This window comes from Ovis aries, chromosome 26, assembly GCF_016772045.2.
Source record: "Ovis aries strain OAR_USU_Benz2616 breed Rambouillet chromosome 26, ARS-UI_Ramb_v3.0, whole genome shotgun sequence".
In the NCBI taxonomy this organism is placed as follows: domain Eukaryota; kingdom Metazoa; phylum Chordata; class Mammalia; order Artiodactyla; family Bovidae; genus Ovis; species Ovis aries.
This window is the reverse complement of record NC_056079.1, coordinates 34,007,459-34,026,883: the sequence shown is the minus strand read 5'-3', so window position 1 is coordinate 34,026,883 and position 19,425 is coordinate 34,007,459. Positions and strand designations below refer to the sequence as shown.

The following is a 19,425-nucleotide window of genomic DNA, read 5'->3' as shown; positions in this document are numbered from 1 at the left end:
TGATCTTCGTTTTCTGAATGTTGAGCTGTAAGCCAACTTTTTCACTCTCCTCTTTCAATTTCATCAAGAGGCTTTTTAGTTCCTCTTCACTTTCTGCCCTAAGGGTGGTGTCATCTGTATATCTGAGGTTATTGATATTTCTCCCAGCAATCTTGGTTCCAGCTTGTGCTTCTTCCATGCAACTCTTTTTGAGAATACATTGTAACCCTTGCCAGTTTCACATTCCAGGGATGTTTTGCTTATGGGCTTTGTAGCCATCTATTTCAATCATAGGCTTCAAAGTTGATTCAGTGGTAAAGAATCCGTCTGCCAATGCAGAAGACCTGGGCTCTGTCCCTGGGTCCCATAAGATGCTCTGGACAGGGAAATGGCAATCCGCTCCAGTATTCTTGCCAGGGAAATCCATGGATGGAGGAGCTTACCAGGCTATACTCCATGAAGTCCGTAAAGAGTTCAAGGGAACTCAGAGACAAAATAAAATTCTGCCTCAGACCCCACTTTGCCCGCCTTCTAGCCTCAACCGTCCGAAAGCTGTCCCATCCCTCCCCCTAAACCTCCCCTTGCAACTCTAGACCCGCCTCTCCTCTCTGCCCTCCAGCCTCCCCCTTCTCCAGCCTCCCCCTTCTCCAGCCTCCCCCTTCTCCAGCCTCCCCCTTCTCCAGCCTCCCCCTTCTCCAGCCTCCCCCTTCTCCAGCCTCCCCCTTCTCCAGCCTCCCCCTTCTCCAGCCCCGCCCTTCTCCAGCCCCGCCCTTCTCAGCCCCGCCCTTCTCCAGCCCCGCCCTTCTCCAGCCCCGCCCTTCTCTCCGCCTTCTAACCTTTCCCCTCAGCCCCAGCCCAGCCACGCCCCTCTGAGACCAAGTACCCAATCCCCGCCTCTCTCGGCAAATCCCGCGAGCCATATCCAGTCAACCGACTTCCCTGAGGCGAGGCCGGCCAGGCGATGTTATCTCGCCTGCTACTCCTCACAGGGTTGGGCCAGCTGGCCTCTGCGGGCCATCGTAAGTGAGGATCTGCTGGAGAGGAGGGGGCCCCATCATCACAGTGTCCCTTGGTGCGGTGGTGGAGGGCGTTGTCCTCCTGGCCCCAGAAGCCCAGGTCGGGGAGAGCCAGGATTTGGCTGAAGTCCTGCCCGGTTTCAGGGTTTTGCCAGGCCCGTTGGTCGGAGGGCTCAGAGCAGGACTGGGATAGTTGTCCCTCACTCCCAGACGGGGACACAGGTCTTCTAGGGAGGCGGCATGGGGGTGGAGGTAGGGAGAGGATCCTGGATGGGGTCCAGTGGACCTCTTCTTAAAACCCTACACAGTATGATATTTTGGGGGGTGTGTTTGTGTGTGTGTGTGTGTGTGTGTGCACTCACGCGCGCGTATGTCTGCACGAGCGCACATGAGTGCAGACACGCCCACTGGGGCTTGGAATATCCACAAGTGATGTGATAGGAGAGGACAAGTAAGAAAGGATGCGGTCATGCCCTGGGGAATGTTCACTCTTGTTTTCCTTACTGCAGACTCTGAAACAGCACGTCTACAAATTACAGTGCCACGGAAGATTGAGACAAACACCAAAGATGGCAGTATTTCAGAAACGCATGTAATTAACAAATCACTTTAAAATAAAGAGTTTTATTTTTAATAGAGTGCAAGACCCCAACTGATGCATGCCTTCATGACATTTTGTATTCTACCAAGATTGTGTTCAAGAGACCTTTTGTCTGAGGAGAACAAGTTCTTTCTTTTCATTTCTCAAGTAAATATAAACCTTATGAAACAATTTTAAAATACAGATACAAAGGAAAGAAATGCCTTGAATTCGTATCACACAAAAAGGAATCTATGATCTACTAAATTTTCTTTTTAAATATATCTTATATGTAAATGAAGCCATACAAATATTTAACTTGTAGCATGATTTTAAGATAACAGTATATAAATAATATCTTCATGCCTGTACTTAACATATATGTGCATATGTGTATCTTTGCAAAAATGAAAGTAATGTAATTTTTTTTCTGACTAACATGGTAAAGGGTGTCCCTTATGTACTTTGTAAAATGAAATCTAGGCAGTGCAGAGACTTGTTAAGAAAGTGAATGGCTATCTCACTTTCTAAAGGCAGTAAATTTGAAGGAAGTTTTAGAGATATGCATACACACATGCACATAAATTTTTAATGAGCGTGTATGACAGTTGTAGTTGGCTTTTCCTTTTATGGGTAGAGTTAGGAGTTAATTTTATGATAATTACTAACAGCCCAGTCATTATTTTTCTTATATGTAACATCATAAAATGTTTCAAATTATAGACAGCTAAATAGTGTCATTTCTTGTTTTTCTTGGAGATGGTCTTGATCCCTGTCTCCCTGTCTCCCAGTGTCACAAACCTCCGTCCATAGTTCATTAGGCACTCTGTCTATCAAATCTAGTCCCTTAAATCTATTTTTCACTTCCACTGTGTAATCATAAAGGATTTGATTTAGGTCATACCTGGATGGTCTAGTGGTTTCCCCCACTTTCTTCAATTTAGGTCTGAATTTGTAAATAAGGAGTTCATGATCTGAGCCATAGTCAGCTCACAGTCTTGTTTTTGCTGATGTTATAGAGCTTCTGCATCTGTGGCTGCAAAGAATATAATCAGTCTGATGTCACTGTTGGCCATCTGATGATGTTCATTTGTAGAGTCTTCTCTTGTTGTTGGAAGAGGGTGTTTGCTATGACCAGTGCATTCTCTTGGCAAAACTCAGTTAGCCTTTGCCCTGCTTCATTCTCTACTCCAAGGCCAAATTTGTCTGTTACTTCAGGTGTTTCTTGAATTACTACTTTTGCATTCCAGTCCCCTATAATGAAAAGGACATCTTTTTTGGGTGTTAGTTTCAAATGGTCTTGTACATCTTCATAGAACTGTTCAACTTCAGCTTCTTCAGTGTTACTGGTCGGGGCAAAGACTTGGATCACTGTGATATTGCTGATATTGTTTGCCATGAAAACGAACAGAGATCATTCTGTCGTTTATGAGAGTGCATCCAAGTACTGCATTCCAGACTCTTGCTGACTATGATGGCTACTCCATTTCTTCCAAGGGATTCCTGCCCACAGTTGCAGATATAATGGTCTTCTGAGTTAAATACACCTATTCCAGTCCATTTTAGTTTGATGATTCCTAGAATGTCATTCCAATCCCAAAGAGAGGCAATGCCAAAGAATGCTCAAACTACTGTACAATTGCACTCATCTCACATATTAGTAAAGTAATGCCAAAAATTCTCCAAGCCAGACTTCAGCAATATGTGAACTGTGAACTTCCAGATGTTCAAGCTGGTTTTAGAAAAGGCAGAGGAACCAGAGATCAAATTGCCAACATCTGCTGGATCATGGGAAAAGCAAGAGAGTTCCAGAAAAACATCTATTTCTGCCTTATTGACTATGACAAAGCCTTTGACCATGTGGATCACAATAAACTGTAGAAAATTCTGAGAGAGATGGAATACAGGACCACCTGACCTGCCTCTTGAGAAATCTGTATGCAGGTCAGGAAGCAACAGTTAGAACTGGACATGGAACAACAGACTGGTTCCAAATAGGAAAAGGAGTACGACAAGGCTGTAAGTTGTCACTCTGCTTATTTAACTTCTATGCAGAGTACATCATGAGAAACGCTGGGCTGGAAGAAACACAGGCTGGAATCAAGATTGCCGGGAGAAATATCAATAACCTCAGATATGCAGATGACACCACCCTTAGGGCAGAAAGTGAAGAGGAACTAAAAAGCCTCTTGATGAAAGTAAAAGAGGAAAGTGAAAAAGTTGGCTTACAGATCAACATTCAGAAAACGAAGATCATGGCATCTGGTCCCAACACTTCATGGCAAATAGATGGGGAAACAGTGGAAACAGTGTCAGACTTTATTATTTGGGGCTCCAAAATCACTGCAGATGGTGACTGCAGCCATGAAATTAAAAGACACTTACTCCTGGAAGAAAAGTTATGACCAACCTAGATAGCATATTCAAAATCAGAGACATTACCCTGCCTACAAAGGTCCATTTAGTCAAGGCTATGGTTTTTCCAGTAGTCATGTATGGATGTGAGAGTTGGACTGTGAAGCAAGCTGAGCGCTGAAGAATTGATGCTTTTGAACTGTGGTGTTGGAGAAGACTCTTGAGAGTCCCTTGGACTGCAAGGAGATCCAACCAGTCCATTCTGAAGGAGATCAGCCCTGGGATATCTTTGGAAGGAATGATGCTAAAGCTGAAACTCCAGTACTTTGGCCACCTCATGTGAAGAGTTGACTCATTGGAAAAGACTCTGATGCTGGGAGGGATTGGGGGCAGGAGCAGAAGGGGACGACAGAGGATGAGATGGCTGGATGGCATCACTGACTCGATGGACGTGAGTCTGAGTGAACTCTGGGAATTGGTGATGGACAGGGAGGCCTGGCATGCTGCGATTCATGGGGTTGCAAAGAGTCAGATGCGAGTGAGCGAGTGAACTGAACTGAACTGAGAATTTCAGCATTCACTCTTGGATCTCCTGTTTGACCACTTCCAACTTGCCTTGATTCATGGACCTAACATTCCAGGTTCATATGCAGTGTTGCTCTTTATGGCATTGGACCTTCTCTCCATCACCAGTCACATACACAACAGGGTGTTGTTTTTGGTATGCCTCCATCCCTTCATTCTTTTTGAAAAAGAAATGCAGAAAGGTAAAATGGCTGTCTGAAGAGCCCTTACAAATAGCTGTGAGAAGAAGAGAAGTAAAAGCAAAGGAGAAAAGGAAAAATATAAGCATCTTAATACAGAGTTTCAAAGATTAGCAAAGAAAGATAAGAAAGTCATCCTCAGCAACCAATGCAAAGAAATAGAGGAAAACAATAGAATGGGAAAGACTGGAGATCTCTTCAAGAAAATTAAAGACAGCAAGGGAACATTTCAGGCAAAGATGGGCTCAATAAAGGACCGAAATAGTATGGGCCTAGCAGAAGTAGAAGATATTAAGAGGTGACAAGAATACACAGAAGAACTGTGCAAGAAAGATCTTCACGACCCAGATAATCATGATGGTGTGATCATTTACCTAGAGCCAGACATCCTGGAATGTGAAGTCAAGTGGGCCTTAAGAAGCATCACTATGAACAAAGCTAGTGGAGGTGATGAAATTCCAGTTGAGCTATTTCAAATTCTGAAAGATGATGCTGTGAAAGTGCGGCACTCAATATGCCAGCAAATTTGGAAAACCCAGCCATGGCCACAGCACTGGGAAAGTCAGTTTCCATTCGAATCTCAAAGAAAGGCAATGTCAAAGAATGCTCAAACTACTGCACAATTGCACTCATCTCACATGCTGGTAGGTTAATGCTCAAAATTCTCCAAGCCAAGCTTCAGAAGTATGTGAACCGTGAACTTCCAGATTTTTAAGCAGTTTTTAGAAAACGCAGAGGAACCAAAATGAAGTTGCCAACATCCGTTGGATCATCGAAAAAGGAAGAGAGTTCCAGAAAAACATCTATTTCTGCTTTACTGACTATGCCAAAGCCTTTGATTATGGGATCACAATAAACTGGAAAATTCTGAAAGAGATGGGAATACCAGACCACCTGACCTGCCTCTTGAGAAACCTGTATGTGGGTCAAGAAGCAACAGGTAGAATTGGACATGGAACAGTGGACTATTTCCCAATAGGAAAAGGAGTATGTCAAGGCTGTATATTGTCCCCCTGCTTATTTAACTTATATGCAGAGTACATCATGAGAACACTGGGCTGGATGAAGCTCAAGTTGGAATCAAGATTGCCAGGAGAAATCAATAACCTCAGATATTCAGATGACACCGCCCTTATGGCAGAAAGTGAAGAAGAACTAAAATGCCTCTTGATGACAGTGACAGAGGAGAGTGAAAAAGTTGGCTTAAAACTCAACATTCATAAAACTAAGACGATGGCATCTGGTCCCATCACTTCATAGGAAATAGATGGAGAAACAGTGGAAACAGTGGCTGGCCCTGTTTTGGGGGGCTCCAAAATCACTGCAGATGGTGATTGCAGCCATGAAATTAAAAGACAATTAGTCCTTCGAAGGAAAGTTATGACCAACTTAGACAACAAATTAAAAAACAGAGCCATTACTTTGTCAATAAAAGCCCATCTAGTCAAGGCTATGGTTTTTCCAATGGTCATGTATGTATGTGAGAGTTGGACTATAAAGAAAGCTGAGAGCTGAAGAATTGATGCTTTTGAACTGTGGTTTTGGAGAAGACTCTTGAGAGTCCCTTGGACTGCAAGGAGATCCAACCAGTCCATCCTAAAGGAGATCAGTCCTGGGTGTTCTTTGGAAGGACTAATGTGAACCTTAACTCCAGTACTTTACCCACCTAATGTGAAGAGTTGACTTATTTGAAAAGACCCTGATGCTGGGGAAGATGAGGGCAGGAGGAGAAAAGGACGACAGAGGATGAAATGGCTGGATGGCATCAGCAACTCAATGGACATGTGTTTGGGTGAACTCTGGGAGTTGGTGATGGACAGGGAGGCCTGGCGTGCAGTTCATTGGGTCTCGAAGAGTTGGACACGACTCAGTGACTGAACTGAAAATAGTTTCATAAACCTTCCTCAATAGAATCAAGGGTCAAGCCACTGTAAAAAATTGTTGATAAATAATGCAAAATGTCTAGCAGAATAGTTGCATTATGTTTGACTCTTCTTCACAAAAATAGTGATACCTATTGACCTGAGGCCTCTCCAGGTCTCCTCTTCAATCTTCTTATCTTTGCTCTAGTGAATATCCTCAATGAATGTTTCACGTCTAACGGGTGTTTTTCAGCTAAGCCTTAACAAGAGATTGTGTATCTGTATATCAACTGTTTGAATCATTTGGATTAGTTGTCAGTCTTTTTCTGGTTTTGACTTCTCTTTTAATAAGAATTAACTGCTTTGGATAGGACACTTTGTTTTCCAGAAGGCAAAAGTTTTGATGTTAAAACACAGGGATGGGATAGAAATCAGATTACAAACCCAGTAGCAAGATCTGAGAGGAAGGTACTCAAAATTTTGTTAAATTAAAAACTGTGTTAGACATTGGGGTAGGTTTTATAGACTGGGTGGTTTACTTCTGACTGGCTCACTTTGTGGCACCAAGAAACACCAGAGATTATATATGTATAAAAGCTATTGCATCCCCAAAATGATCATCAGGAGACACTGAAATGTTCAGGAGAGTATAATGTACACTGGGAAAACGCTTCCAAAAGAAAGCATGAGGCTCCATGATAATAGCAGGAAAAAGAGAGCATTTGCTACACACACACGCATGCACACACACACACACACACCCAATATTATGAGATAAACATCCGTTACTTTAAAATATTCACTTCTCAAGGAACATATAACGTTTCTAAATTTCTATGAATTTAATACAATGTCATACCATATATAATATGAAAACTGATGGCACAGCAGAGAGAAATTTTCAAATGCATTTCCATAAACAGACCTTTAAATTTTTTCTCACATGTTGATTGGCCAATGTTAAAATTCTTCATGTGGGGAAGGAACATTTGAGCAAGAAAAAAAAAAACATTGAAGAATAAAGTGACCCCAATGAAGTTTTCCCCTTTCTGCTCTTTGTTTAGACACACTGGACTTTATGGATATCACATATGAGGGTTTTATATAAAGATAAAAGCTATGTTGCAGAAAGAAAAAGAGGATTCAAGTAAGTATCAGGAATCCAGGAAGCTTCCCCTGTGAGCTAGCTCCATGTGAGCCTGTGCTCTGGGAATACGTGGAGACTCTGGCTTTAAAATCACAAGATTTATAGGAGGAATCCTGGCTTTGGGAGACCTCCTTACAAAGCTTTCAGTGACCTCTTAAGTAACCAAGTTAGCCTTTTTGAACTAGTTAGGGAAACACAACAGAAGCTAACCTTGGCCAGGGGGTTTTTTACTGTCAACTGCATCAATTTTTTATTATTATTATATTATTTTTACTTTATTTTGCTTTACAATACTGTATTGGTTTTGCCATATATTAACATGAATCCGCCATGGGTGTACATGAGTTCCCAATCCTGAACCCGCTTCCCACCTCCCACCACATATCATCTCTCTGGATCATCCCCGTGCACCAGCATCAATTTTAAGTCTCAATGCCCTTGTTTTAGCCAAGAGTCAGAAACATCCAAACTTGTCACTATTTCCAGAAACAGAACTTAAAATTTTTTTAATATAAATCTATTCATTTTAATTGGAGGCTAATCTCTTTATAATATTACATTGGTTTTGTCATACATCGACATGAATCTGCCACGGGTGTACACGTGTTCCCCATTCTGAACCCCTCTCCCACCTCCCTCCCTAGGAACTTTTCTAACCAAGCTGCACGTATGCTCTGTGTCCATTTTAAATAATGCTTCTGAAGAAGACTTCTTATACTTTTCAAGAATATATGATGTCATTTAATGAAATACCACAGCAAGGAAAATAAATAAATGAAAAACATATAGGGATAGAATAGCACTGATTATCTGGGAACAGTACAGTTAGGTTAAAACTTAACAAAAAGACTGAGAAATGTATTTGAAAATTTAAAAATATATTTGTATGTGGTTCATGAGTTGATGGAGAGATCATAAACTGTAACCAATATTAAATAATAAACAATGAATGAGAATGAAAAAATTGCAGAGAAAAACTTAAATCATGCTCTGAAGTTCATATAATAGCATAATATATACTCCTATCCCCTAATAAATAGGTGACAATAAATGGTTGGAAATTTAAAAATAGAGAAATAACTATATCCTTAAAATTCTTACAGATTCTCCTTCAATGAAGAGGTAGAATTAATGAAAAAATACATAAACTGAAGTAGCTCAGATTCCCAATGTCAAAAGTTGATTTCTGAGAAGCAGGTAAAACAAAACATTTGGTGAGATAGACTAAGGAAAATGAGAAGGACGAGATGTATGTTAGAAGTGAGACTCACACAAATGTGAACTGGCCAATAGAATATGAATTCCAGATATCATCCTTTAGTAGAACTGCCTTTTAGCTTTCTGAATGGTGCCTTTAGGTGAACATCAGATTTTAGTGTAATTTTAGTTTTATCTTAGAAAGAAACTTGCTTTGTATTCTTTAATTTTCCTTTTATTTTCTCTGGCAACTGCAAAGTAAGGAAAGATCAGAAAACTCAAATTTCTTCAAAGTTTACTCAACATTTCTAAATCTAACATTTTAAGTGAAAATTTGTTTATGAGACTTTAATGCTAATAACTAATGCTCTTACATTTGCGGTAGATTTATAATCCTAGATTTTATGTAACTTGGATTATGATTAACCCTGTCAGATGTTCCAAGATTGAAGAAAAATAACTGTAATTGTATATCTATGTAGAAGTGGAGATAATATAGTTTGTTTTTGTTGTTTTTAGTCTCTTAGACATTTCTGACTGTTTTGAGACTCCATGGACTGTGGCCTGCCAGGTTCCTGTCCATGTGATTTCACAGACAAGAATACTGGATTTGGTTGTCATTTCCTTCTCCAGTATACATAATTTTGATACATGATATCATCCCTGTTTATATGAAAGAGTACATATTTTTCAAAATTAGGACTTTTGACTTTCAGAGATTTGAAATATCTAATAATTACTTTTTCTCTGAATCCTTTGCTATAGGTCTCCTATTCCATCCAAATTGACAAGAAAACATACATTTTCCCACTTGAAAAACAGTAAGTGGACATTCTTCTTTTCATAGAGTTGTTTTTAGTTTCTTAAGTTTTTAATGGCTTCCTATATCTGAGTCTACATTAAAGCCTAAACATTCAAAAGCATGAGTATTTTATTTAACATGTTAAGTCTTCTTGTTAAATCATGTCAGATTAGACTTTTGAGTCATTATCATTAGATCTTAAGTCTAATATTCAGATTCAACTATAATGATATAAATATTAGAGCATATGAAATACATGCACATCATTTTATGTAACTCCTTACATTTAATTGCATTACAATTATAAATGAACTAATGTTATCTGCCCATAATTCAGTTTGTTTCATGTCATTTTACATAATTATGTGACTTTATGCATTTTGTTTAATGTTACACTCTCAGTTTGTCTCATTTTGCTATAGTGTATACTTTAAATGTCTTCAGATTTCTGCTTTCATTCTGTGAGGAAACCAACATCAATATCCTGTGTGTATCACTCCATGATTTTCAAATCTAAATTTCATCTTTATCTGAAATAAAACATACAGAAACCTACCCAAAAAAGGATTTCTTTGCTCAAATGCAAATTGTCTTCTGCAAGTGTCTTATTTAATAACAGCATATATATTCTTTCTCTGTATGTATATTTTCACTCATTTATAGTAGTGAGAATGCATGGTATATAGTATTGATGGGTAATGCGGTTATTTCCAGGGATTGTCACTATAGACTCTGACAAGAAGCATCCTCATCCACGTATTTTTATAACATTGAGATTTTGTTATATAACAGACTTGGTATAAATTAATGGACTTCTGTATCAAGAAGGATGAATGCTAAAAATAGTCATCAGTTCAGTTCAGTTCAGTCGCTCAGTCGTGTCCGACTCTTTGTGACCCCATGAGTCGCAGCACGCCGGGCCTCCCTGTCCATAACCAACTCCCGGAGTTCACTCAGACTCACATCCATCGAGTCAGTGATGCCATCCAACCATCTCATCCACTGTCGTGCCCTTCTCCTCCTGCCTCCAATCCCTCCCAGCATCAGAGTCTTTACCAGTGAGTCAACTCTTCGCATGAGTTGGCCAAAGTACTGGAGTTTCAGCTCCAGCATCATTCCCTCCAAAGAAATCCCAGGGCTGACCTCCTTCAGAATGGACTGGTTGGATCTCCTTGCAGTCCAAGGGACTCTCAAGAGTCTTCTCCAACACCACAGTTCAAAAGCATCTATTCTTTGGCAATCAGCTTTCTTCACAGTCCAACTCTCACATCCATACATGACCACTGGAAAAACCATAGTCCTGACTAGACGGACCTTTGTTGGCAAAGTGATGTCTCTGCTGTTCAATATGCTATCTAGTTTGGTCATAACTTTCCTTCCAAGGAGTGTCTTTTAATTTCATGGCTGCAATCACCATCTGCAGTGATTTTGGAGCCCCCCAAAAATAAAGTCTGACACTGTTTCCACTGTTTCCCCATATATTTCCCATGAAGTGATGGGACCAGATAACAGTAATAATAATAAAGACAAGAACAACAGTAACTGACATTTACTGAGCAAGTACCATTTTCCAAGTGCATTTCTAGCGATTTGCATGTTGCTGAGTCATGTATGACTCTTTGGTACTTCATAGACTGCAGCATCAATCTGTATCATTACAGTGCCCACACCTGTGTCTGGTCATTCTGGTTCTTGTTTTCTCTTATATACATAACACGCTATCAGAAAGAAAGGTAGACAATGGAGAGATGAACCCACTTCAGGTCAGTTCAGTCCCTCAGTCTTGTCTGACTCTTTGCAACCCCGTGGACTGCAGAACGCCAGGCCTCCCTGTCCATCATCAACTCCCAGAACTTACTCAAACTCATGCCATCCAACCATCTTATCATCTGTCACCCCCTTCTCCTCCTGCCTTCGATCTTCCCCAGCATCAGGGTCTTCTCCAATGAATCCATTCTTTGCATCAGGTGGCCAAAGTATTGGAGCTTCAGCTTCAGCATCAGTCCTTCCAGTCAATATTCAGGACTGATTTCCTTTAGGATTGAATGGGTTGATCTTCTTGCAGTCCAAGGAGCCCATTTCATTTTTGCATATTTAAGCTTATAAAGTGGAAAGTAATGTTTTTCTTAAATGTCATAACTCTGGAAGTTACTTTTATTAATGCTGTTATTAAAACAAAGTTTATTGTTTTGGTTGAATTAGGTCATTTTTAGACTCTAATCTCCTGGTGTATTCATACAACAAATCGGGGGTGTTATATCCAGATTCTTCATTTATAAAGGTAAATTTTACTTTATGTTTTGTAGATTTTTATCCTTTTGTGGTAAAGGTATCATTGGTGAGAAGAATGAGCCTCCCTTATGCTCAGCCAGATTGTTGGGCAAGCAGATTGATCACAAACCCAAACATAATGTGGCTGTTGGTATGAAAACATGTTGAATAGAATGAGCATTGTAGAATGTGAAACTCAGGAATCACTTAATTGAAAAGGTCATTTACATTCACTGGAAGTAGTTGTAGGAACTTGAGAGGAGAAAGAAGTGGGGAAAGGAACTCAGAAGCCTCTAAACACAGGGAGAATTTTTGTTGACGGTGTCATAGGAGCTGAGCAGTGGAGGGAACAGTGGAAACCACTTCACAGAAAGAGCACAGAAAAATAAAGCTGCTATAGCATATGGAGTACTAAATCCTAATATGTTTACATGAAAACCACAGAAATTTGAATTATATCCCCCAATGCAGATAAGAGTCAAAAAAGGTTTAAAAGAATATGAAGAAGTTAGCTTTAGTCTAAGATATGTAGTTTGCCAGAATAGATGATGAAGATACGAATGCAAGTGTTTGTTCAAATTCTGTTGCTGTGCTACGATTCAGAGAGAATGATATTTAAAATATGGTAACCGGTACAACATTTCTCTTTCTCACCATCTGCAAGTAGAAAGTAGGACAGAATTCATGAGACACTTGGTTTCAGACATTAGACAGTTAAAAGAAAAATCAGGAATTCTTCCTCTGACAGAAAGGAAGCACAGAGGGTGAGTCTCACATTGAACTTGGTCCTCTGACCAGGAATAATGTCTTAACTATGGTACAAGAGTTGAATCAAATAGGACTTCTTATGAGTTTGGATTTTCTGAATTATAGGGTAATGTATTCAGTCATTCACCACTAAGGATAATGTTAGAAATAGGTTTGGGGTTTTTGTGTGTGTTTTTTTTTTTTTTTTTAATATGGTCTTTACAAAGTTAAGGAAATTCACTGTTCCTAGATTGGTAAGAATCTGTTTGTTTTTCTGCCCCATGATGGGGAATGTAATTAATTGTATAAGATGTCTTTTCTGTATTAGTTGATATGATCATATGATGTTGAGATAGTGTATTGCTTTGACTGATTTTCAAATATTGATACAATACCTAGAAAATACCTTTCATACCTATAAAAATCCAAACTTGGTCTTGTATGAAATTTTTATTTGTGCCTGGATTTGACTTGCTAACAATTTCTTGAGAATTTTTGGGGCCTAATTTCATGAAAAATATTGGTCTATGATTTTCTTTTTTTGTAGTGACTTTGTCTAATTTTTAGATTAGAGTAATACTGTCTGTCTGTGAAGTCGCTCAGTCATGTCCGACTCTTTGCGACCCCATAGACTATAGCCTGTCAGGCTCCTCTGTCCATGGGATTTTCCGGGTAAGAGCTCTGGAGTGGATTGCCATTTCTTTCTCCAGGGGATCTCCCCAACCCAGGAATCGAATCCGGGTCTCCCACATTGCAAGCAGATGCTTTACCATCTGAGCCACCAGGGAAGCGCAAATACATCAAAAAGGAATGCATTCTCTCTTGTTTTTCAGGAGGACATTGCATAAATACTTGTTAATTCTTAAGGTACTTAGTAAAATTCTACAGTGAAATCCCTGGGCTTTGGGATTTTGCATGTGTGTGTGTTGGGAGCTATTAAATTAGCAGTTCAATTTGTTTAATAGTCATAGGCAATTTTATTTGTCTTTTTTTTTTTTGATTGCTTTGGTAGGTTCTAGTTTTTTAAGTAATTGGTCTGTTTCATCTCAGGGGCATTTCTGCATGGAATTTTGTAATAGTCTTTATTATTCTTTTAATGACTTACAGGAGCTTTAGTGATGTGTTGGTTCATTTCAGTCATTGATGATATGTGACTCCTCTTTTCTAACTGTCAGTCTTACTAGAGATTTTTCAATTTATTGCACATATCAAAGAACCGACTGTTTCTTGCTTTGATTTTCTTTGCTGTTATCTTATTTTCAATGTCACAGCTTTTTCCTGTATTTCTTTTCTCCCTGATACCTTGCTGCAGGTTTATTTTGCTCTTCTTATTCTAATATGTTAAGGACAAAACTTAACAGGTGACCATTCTTCTGGAAAAGATTGAGGGAAAGAGAAGGCTTAATGTCATTTGAATCAGGAAATGTGATACCTCAGCCTTATCAAGATTATGGCCTATTTGGATTTGTGTGTGTGTGTTTGTGTGTGGATACATAAGAATTTCAGGATCATTTTTTCTGGTTCTGTGAAAAATGCTGTTGGATATTGTGTAGGAATCACATTGAATTTGTAGATTGCTTTAGGTGGTATGGGAATTATGACCATAAGAATTCCCCCAATCCATGATCATTGGATCTCTTTCCATTGTGTCATAATTTCTTTCCTCAGTGTACTATAGGTTTAGAGTACAGGTCTTTTTCTTCCTTGGTTTAATTTAATCAAAAATATTTTATTCTTTTGGATGCTATTATAAGTGGAATTGTTTTGTTAATTTCTCTTTCTGACAGTTTGTTAGTTTGTAGAAACACAAATGATTTTTGTATGTTAAATTTATACTCTGTAGCATTGCTCAATTTACTAATATTTTTCTTCTTTAACCTATGTAGTTATTGCTTTTATTACTTGAATTTTGAATGTGGAACCTCCTTTGCATATCTGGGATAAATCCCACTTGGTTTTGGTTTACAATTTTTAAATTTATTGTTGATTTTTATTTCCTAATATGATGTTGAGAATCTTTGCATATATGCTCATGAGAGATTTTAATGTGTACCTCTTTTTTTTTTTTTTAAGTATCATTGGTTGTTTTGCTTTTGGTATAATATTGGCCCACATAGCATGCATTAGAAGAATTTGTTCTGTTTCTATATTTTGAAGGAATGTATAGAGATTTGATATGGTTTATGCAAATGTTTGGCAGAATTCAGCAGTGACAACATCTGGGCCTGCTTGCTGCTTTGCAATTTGGCAAGTGATCAATATTATTCAACTTCTTTAAGAGAATCAGACTAGTCAGATTGTCTATTTCCTCTTACATGAGGTTTGACAAATGGTGTGTTTCAAATAGTTGGACCATTTTATCCAGGATTTAAAATTGGTGGACATAGAGTTGTTTATCTCATTCCTTTATTATTCTTTTAGTGTACATGAGGCTATAGTTAAGATACTTCTTTTATACTACTGATATCAGTAATTAGTATCATCTCTCTTAGCACACCTGGAAAGAGGTTTATCAATTCTAAATATTTCTTTTCTGTTGCTTACTTTGGATTTAACTTGCTTTTCTTTTTTTCTAGTTTCCAAAGTGGAAACTTTAATTACTATCCCATAACTCCTTTAAGATTTGATCACTTTCTACTGTCTTCCTTTGCTCCTTTGATCTGTTGGAGTTGAATTGAGTCTTTCTTCTGTCTGATGTAATCTGCTGCTGAAGACTTCTACTGAATTTTTTCAGCTCAGTCATTATGGCTTCCCTGGTGGTTTAGTGGTAAAGAACCTGCCAATGCAGGGGACGGGTTCAATTTATGAGTTAAGAAAACTCCTTGCAGAAGGAAATGGCAATCCACTCCAGTATTCTCATCTGGAAAGTCCCATGGGCAGAAGAGTCAGGTGGGCTACAGTCTTTGGGGTAGTGAAAGAGTTTGACATGACTTGGCCACTAAACAACAACAGCAATTATTCTACAGCTCCATGATTTCTGTTTGATACTTTTAATATTTTATCTGGTTGTGTTTTTTTTATTTTCAAACTCTCACTTGGTTCCTGCATTGTTCTCCTAACTTCAATGAGCATCTTTATGGGAACATCTTTATTTTTAATTTTTTATTAGGTACATTAATTTTATTTCTCTAGTGCCAATTCAGCCTGTACCTTGTTCCTTTGTTTGAGATATCATTTCCTTGTTCCTCATTTTACTTAACACTCTACACTGGTGTCTGCTTATTAGGAAAGCAGTCCCCTCACAGGGTCTTCATGAGTGGCCGTGTCCAGAAGGACACCCCCACAAACCAGCCCGGCCAGTGATTCGGGGGTCCTCTACCAGCTGTTCTTCTCTTCAGGTAGAAGTAGACCTCGGGGGTTTCCTTGCACTGGCTCTGTCTCAGAAGGTATGCTCACTGTTCTCTGTCATCCCAGGTCAGTGCCTCTGTTCTCCCACAGACTGTACCGTGGCTATAGTACTGCAAGATCTGAGAAGCCAGATGCTGGTCCTTGGGGCAGTATTGGTGAAGTGGGAGCACTGCATTCAATCTGTCCACTATTGTCTCCTGCCATGGAGGCAGAGAGGTGGGACTTTTCTTCTTCTCACTCTGTAATGAGTGTGAACAAGCAGGGAAGGGAGTCAGTGGTGTCAAGTAACCCAAGCCACCATCTCCATTGTGCTCTGGGTGACTAGACTGCCCAGGTTTGGTGACCCTGTTGCTTGGGTCTTCTCCTCAAAAACACTGGGGTACTGTTTGCTTGAACAACACCTTCTCCTGCCCTGGTCAATCTGGAAGCTAGATTATCTCTTTCTAATCTAATCGAATCTCTGGGGCGGACTCTCTGGTGAACAGGCATCCCAAATCTCCCTACTGGCTTCGGTGCATCTGATGTTGCATTCACCAAAAGATGTGCACGAGCCAGTCTGTTATTTCATGGTCTCTCACAGATGGAATTGGTGCATTGATTGCTACTCACTTGGTGTATTTGTTGAAGGATGGCAGATCCAGGGATTTCTAAATCACTGTCTTTTGACCAGGATTAAGCCTTTATTTCTTTGAATATTTTTTCTACTCTGCTAATTCTTTCTGGTACTCCTTCATGGATTCTGACATATATTTTTAAAAATTGGTAATGTTCCATGTGTTCTTGAAACTCTATTTATTTTCTTAATTTTCCTGTGATTTATATATTGGGTAAATTTTTTTCTTTTCTGTCTTTTTTTTTTTGTTTGTTTCATATGTGATATTATATATGTTTCAATGCTATCCTCCCAAATCATCCCATCCTCTCCCTCTCCCACAGAGTCCAAAAGACTGTTCTATGCATCTGTGTCTCTTTCATTTATGCATCTGTCTCAGGTTCACTGATTCCGTCCCTTGCCATCTGCACTCTGTGTTTGTTCCTACCCAGTTTGGGTTGTTTTCTTTGTTTGGGTTTTTTTTAAATTATATTATGTTTCTAATTTCTTAGTTGTTATTTTTAATAGCTTCTATTTCATTTCCAAAATTTCCTTATTCTTTCAGTTGTTGCAGGATGCTTTTAAAATGTTCATTGAATGAGTATTTTTACAGCTGCTTTAAAATCCATTGAATCATTCCAGTATGTGGCTAATCTCAATATGCAGCATCTGGTGTCTTCTCACATTTTGTTGTGATATTCTTGGTTCTTGATATAGTATATAGTTTTATATTGTATCCTTGTCATTGAAATCTTCTATTGTTGAAGGCAATCACCCTGTTTAAGTTCAAATTTAGTGTGGTTGTTGCTCCAGTGACCATTTAGCTTTCTTGGAACGGAGCTCACTGGATCTCTGCCAGGGCAGCCCATGGCAGGAAACATTTCTTTCTTGGGCCACCCTCTGTTACTTGGTAATGTTGGTTGATGAGGGAACCATATAATGGAGAACATTTCCTCTAGCTGTATGTCAGTCACTGGCTATCAATATGCTTCTCAGTCTGTCTCTGCTAGTGCCCCTGAGAGAGGAAGGTTTTTTATCTAGGCCACTCTTTGCTGCTTTGAGTTTGGAGTGTTGAGAGTTATCTCACGAGGATCATTTTCTCTTATTGGGCATGCAAGGCCAGGAGATGCATAAACTGTGATGCTGTCTTCTGCTGGGTAAAATGTTGGGACCTGGTTTGCATTCTACGTCTTTGTGAAGGTTTGTGGCATACTTTACTGACATCACTGTGGGCAGAATTGGCTGCTACTGTTATCTGACAGTGGAGTGTGTATGCTCTGCCACTATCAGTTGGAGATAGGAGTTAAGCCAAGTATTGAGATGAGTGAATGCTTACTGATGGGTTTCTATGTCTGGGCACTAATGCCATAGAATCATATTCGTACATGAGAATGTGATGATAATAGTGTGTTCATAGTCCAGGATTAACTGAAGAACAAGGCTGATTCTAGATATCACTACACTTCTTTAAGGAAGAGGAAATATTCAGTAAAAGACTGTATCAGTGGAGAACATAGGAAGAGTAATGTTTTAAATGTCCATTGAGAAGAGACTTTCAAGTAAAGATGATCAACATGGTGAGATATGAAAAAATAGTGAAGAAATGTCAGTTAAGGTATTTTGGTCTTACTTAGAATAAAAAAAATGAAATGCTCAGAGTGGAAGTCAAGTTAATGCCAGTGATTACCTGAGGTAGAATTTTTAGACTATATATTCAAAATGTAGACTGAGAATGACAAGATATAGATCAGAATGTTATTTATGGAAAGTTCAGATTTACAGCAAAAATCCTTTGGGAAAGAATAGGAGTTGTGAATATTCAAAGTCAGAAGAGTGTCAAGGGGAAAAGACTGTAGAAAGATAAAAAGGAAAGGAAATGTCTGTTGAACTGTATAATGGAATGCTTAAATTTTATATTTGATGATGTCTAGAATGAGAGTTATCAATAAAATCAAACTCTTTGTTTGCTAATCATTACCGATGTATCTTTATATTACTCCTGTGCAGGGCCATTGCTTTTATCAAGGATATGCCACAGAGATTCCAAATTCAGCTGCGACACTTAGTACCTGCTCTGGACTCAGGTAATGACATATTCCAGAATGTACCATAGTCGATATCTAGTGTGCCCTTTAACTTTTAGAAACTTCTTGAAGGGTAGATGGAAGACAAAGAAAATAAATACTTACTCTGTGTTTCTTCTCCTCTACTTTCTGTGCCTGCTTGTCTTATCTTTTCCACTATACTCTTTGTCTCTGCCAGGCTTGCAATTATAAAATTCATTCAGAAATAGCTGTCATCAGAATGAGAAATATCCGTATTACTGAGCCACTCTGGAACTGCAATGACTCTTAAATGCTATAATAGAAGGAGGTCGAAAATTGGGTTTACACATTGATGGAAGTAGGTTGGGGCTATTATTAGATATTAGGGGACAAACTCATTATCAAATTTCTACTTAATGTTTTCTTTTAATATTTATGTTTATTATTGAGAAATCCATATTTTTAATTTCTTTTTTATGTGTTTCAATATTCAGGGGATTATTGCAGTTTGAGAATATCAGTTATGGAATTGAACCACTGGAATCATCAACTACATATGAGCATGTGATTTATCCATTCAGGGATAAAAAAAGTGATTTTTCTCCCATATCAGAGAACAGTTCTACCACTCAATTTGCAGATCAATCCTACAAAATTCTTGTGAAATCAAATGTAAGTAACTCGTGTATACAAATTGTGATAAACATATTCACATTGATA

General features: G+C 38.8%; 1 protein-coding gene across 1 annotated transcript in view; it reads left to right on the top strand.

Moving 5' to 3' along the window:
• Positions 1–940: 940 nt before the first annotated feature.
• The window catches only part of LOC121818062 (A disintegrin and metallopeptidase domain 3-like), a 104,039-nt gene continuing 85,554 nt past the window's right edge, over positions 941–19,425 (top strand). Inside the window, exons 1-6 of the mRNA XM_060406913.1 lie at positions 941–998; positions 1,505–1,587; positions 9,666–9,721; positions 11,905–11,983; positions 18,668–18,744; positions 19,200–19,377. Of these exons, the coding sequence (XP_060262896.1) occupies positions 941–998; positions 1,505–1,587; positions 9,666–9,721; positions 11,905–11,983; positions 18,668–18,744; positions 19,200–19,377 (531 nt within the window). The remainder of the gene's footprint in view (positions 999–1,504; positions 1,588–9,665; positions 9,722–11,904; positions 11,984–18,667; positions 18,745–19,199; positions 19,378–19,425) is intronic.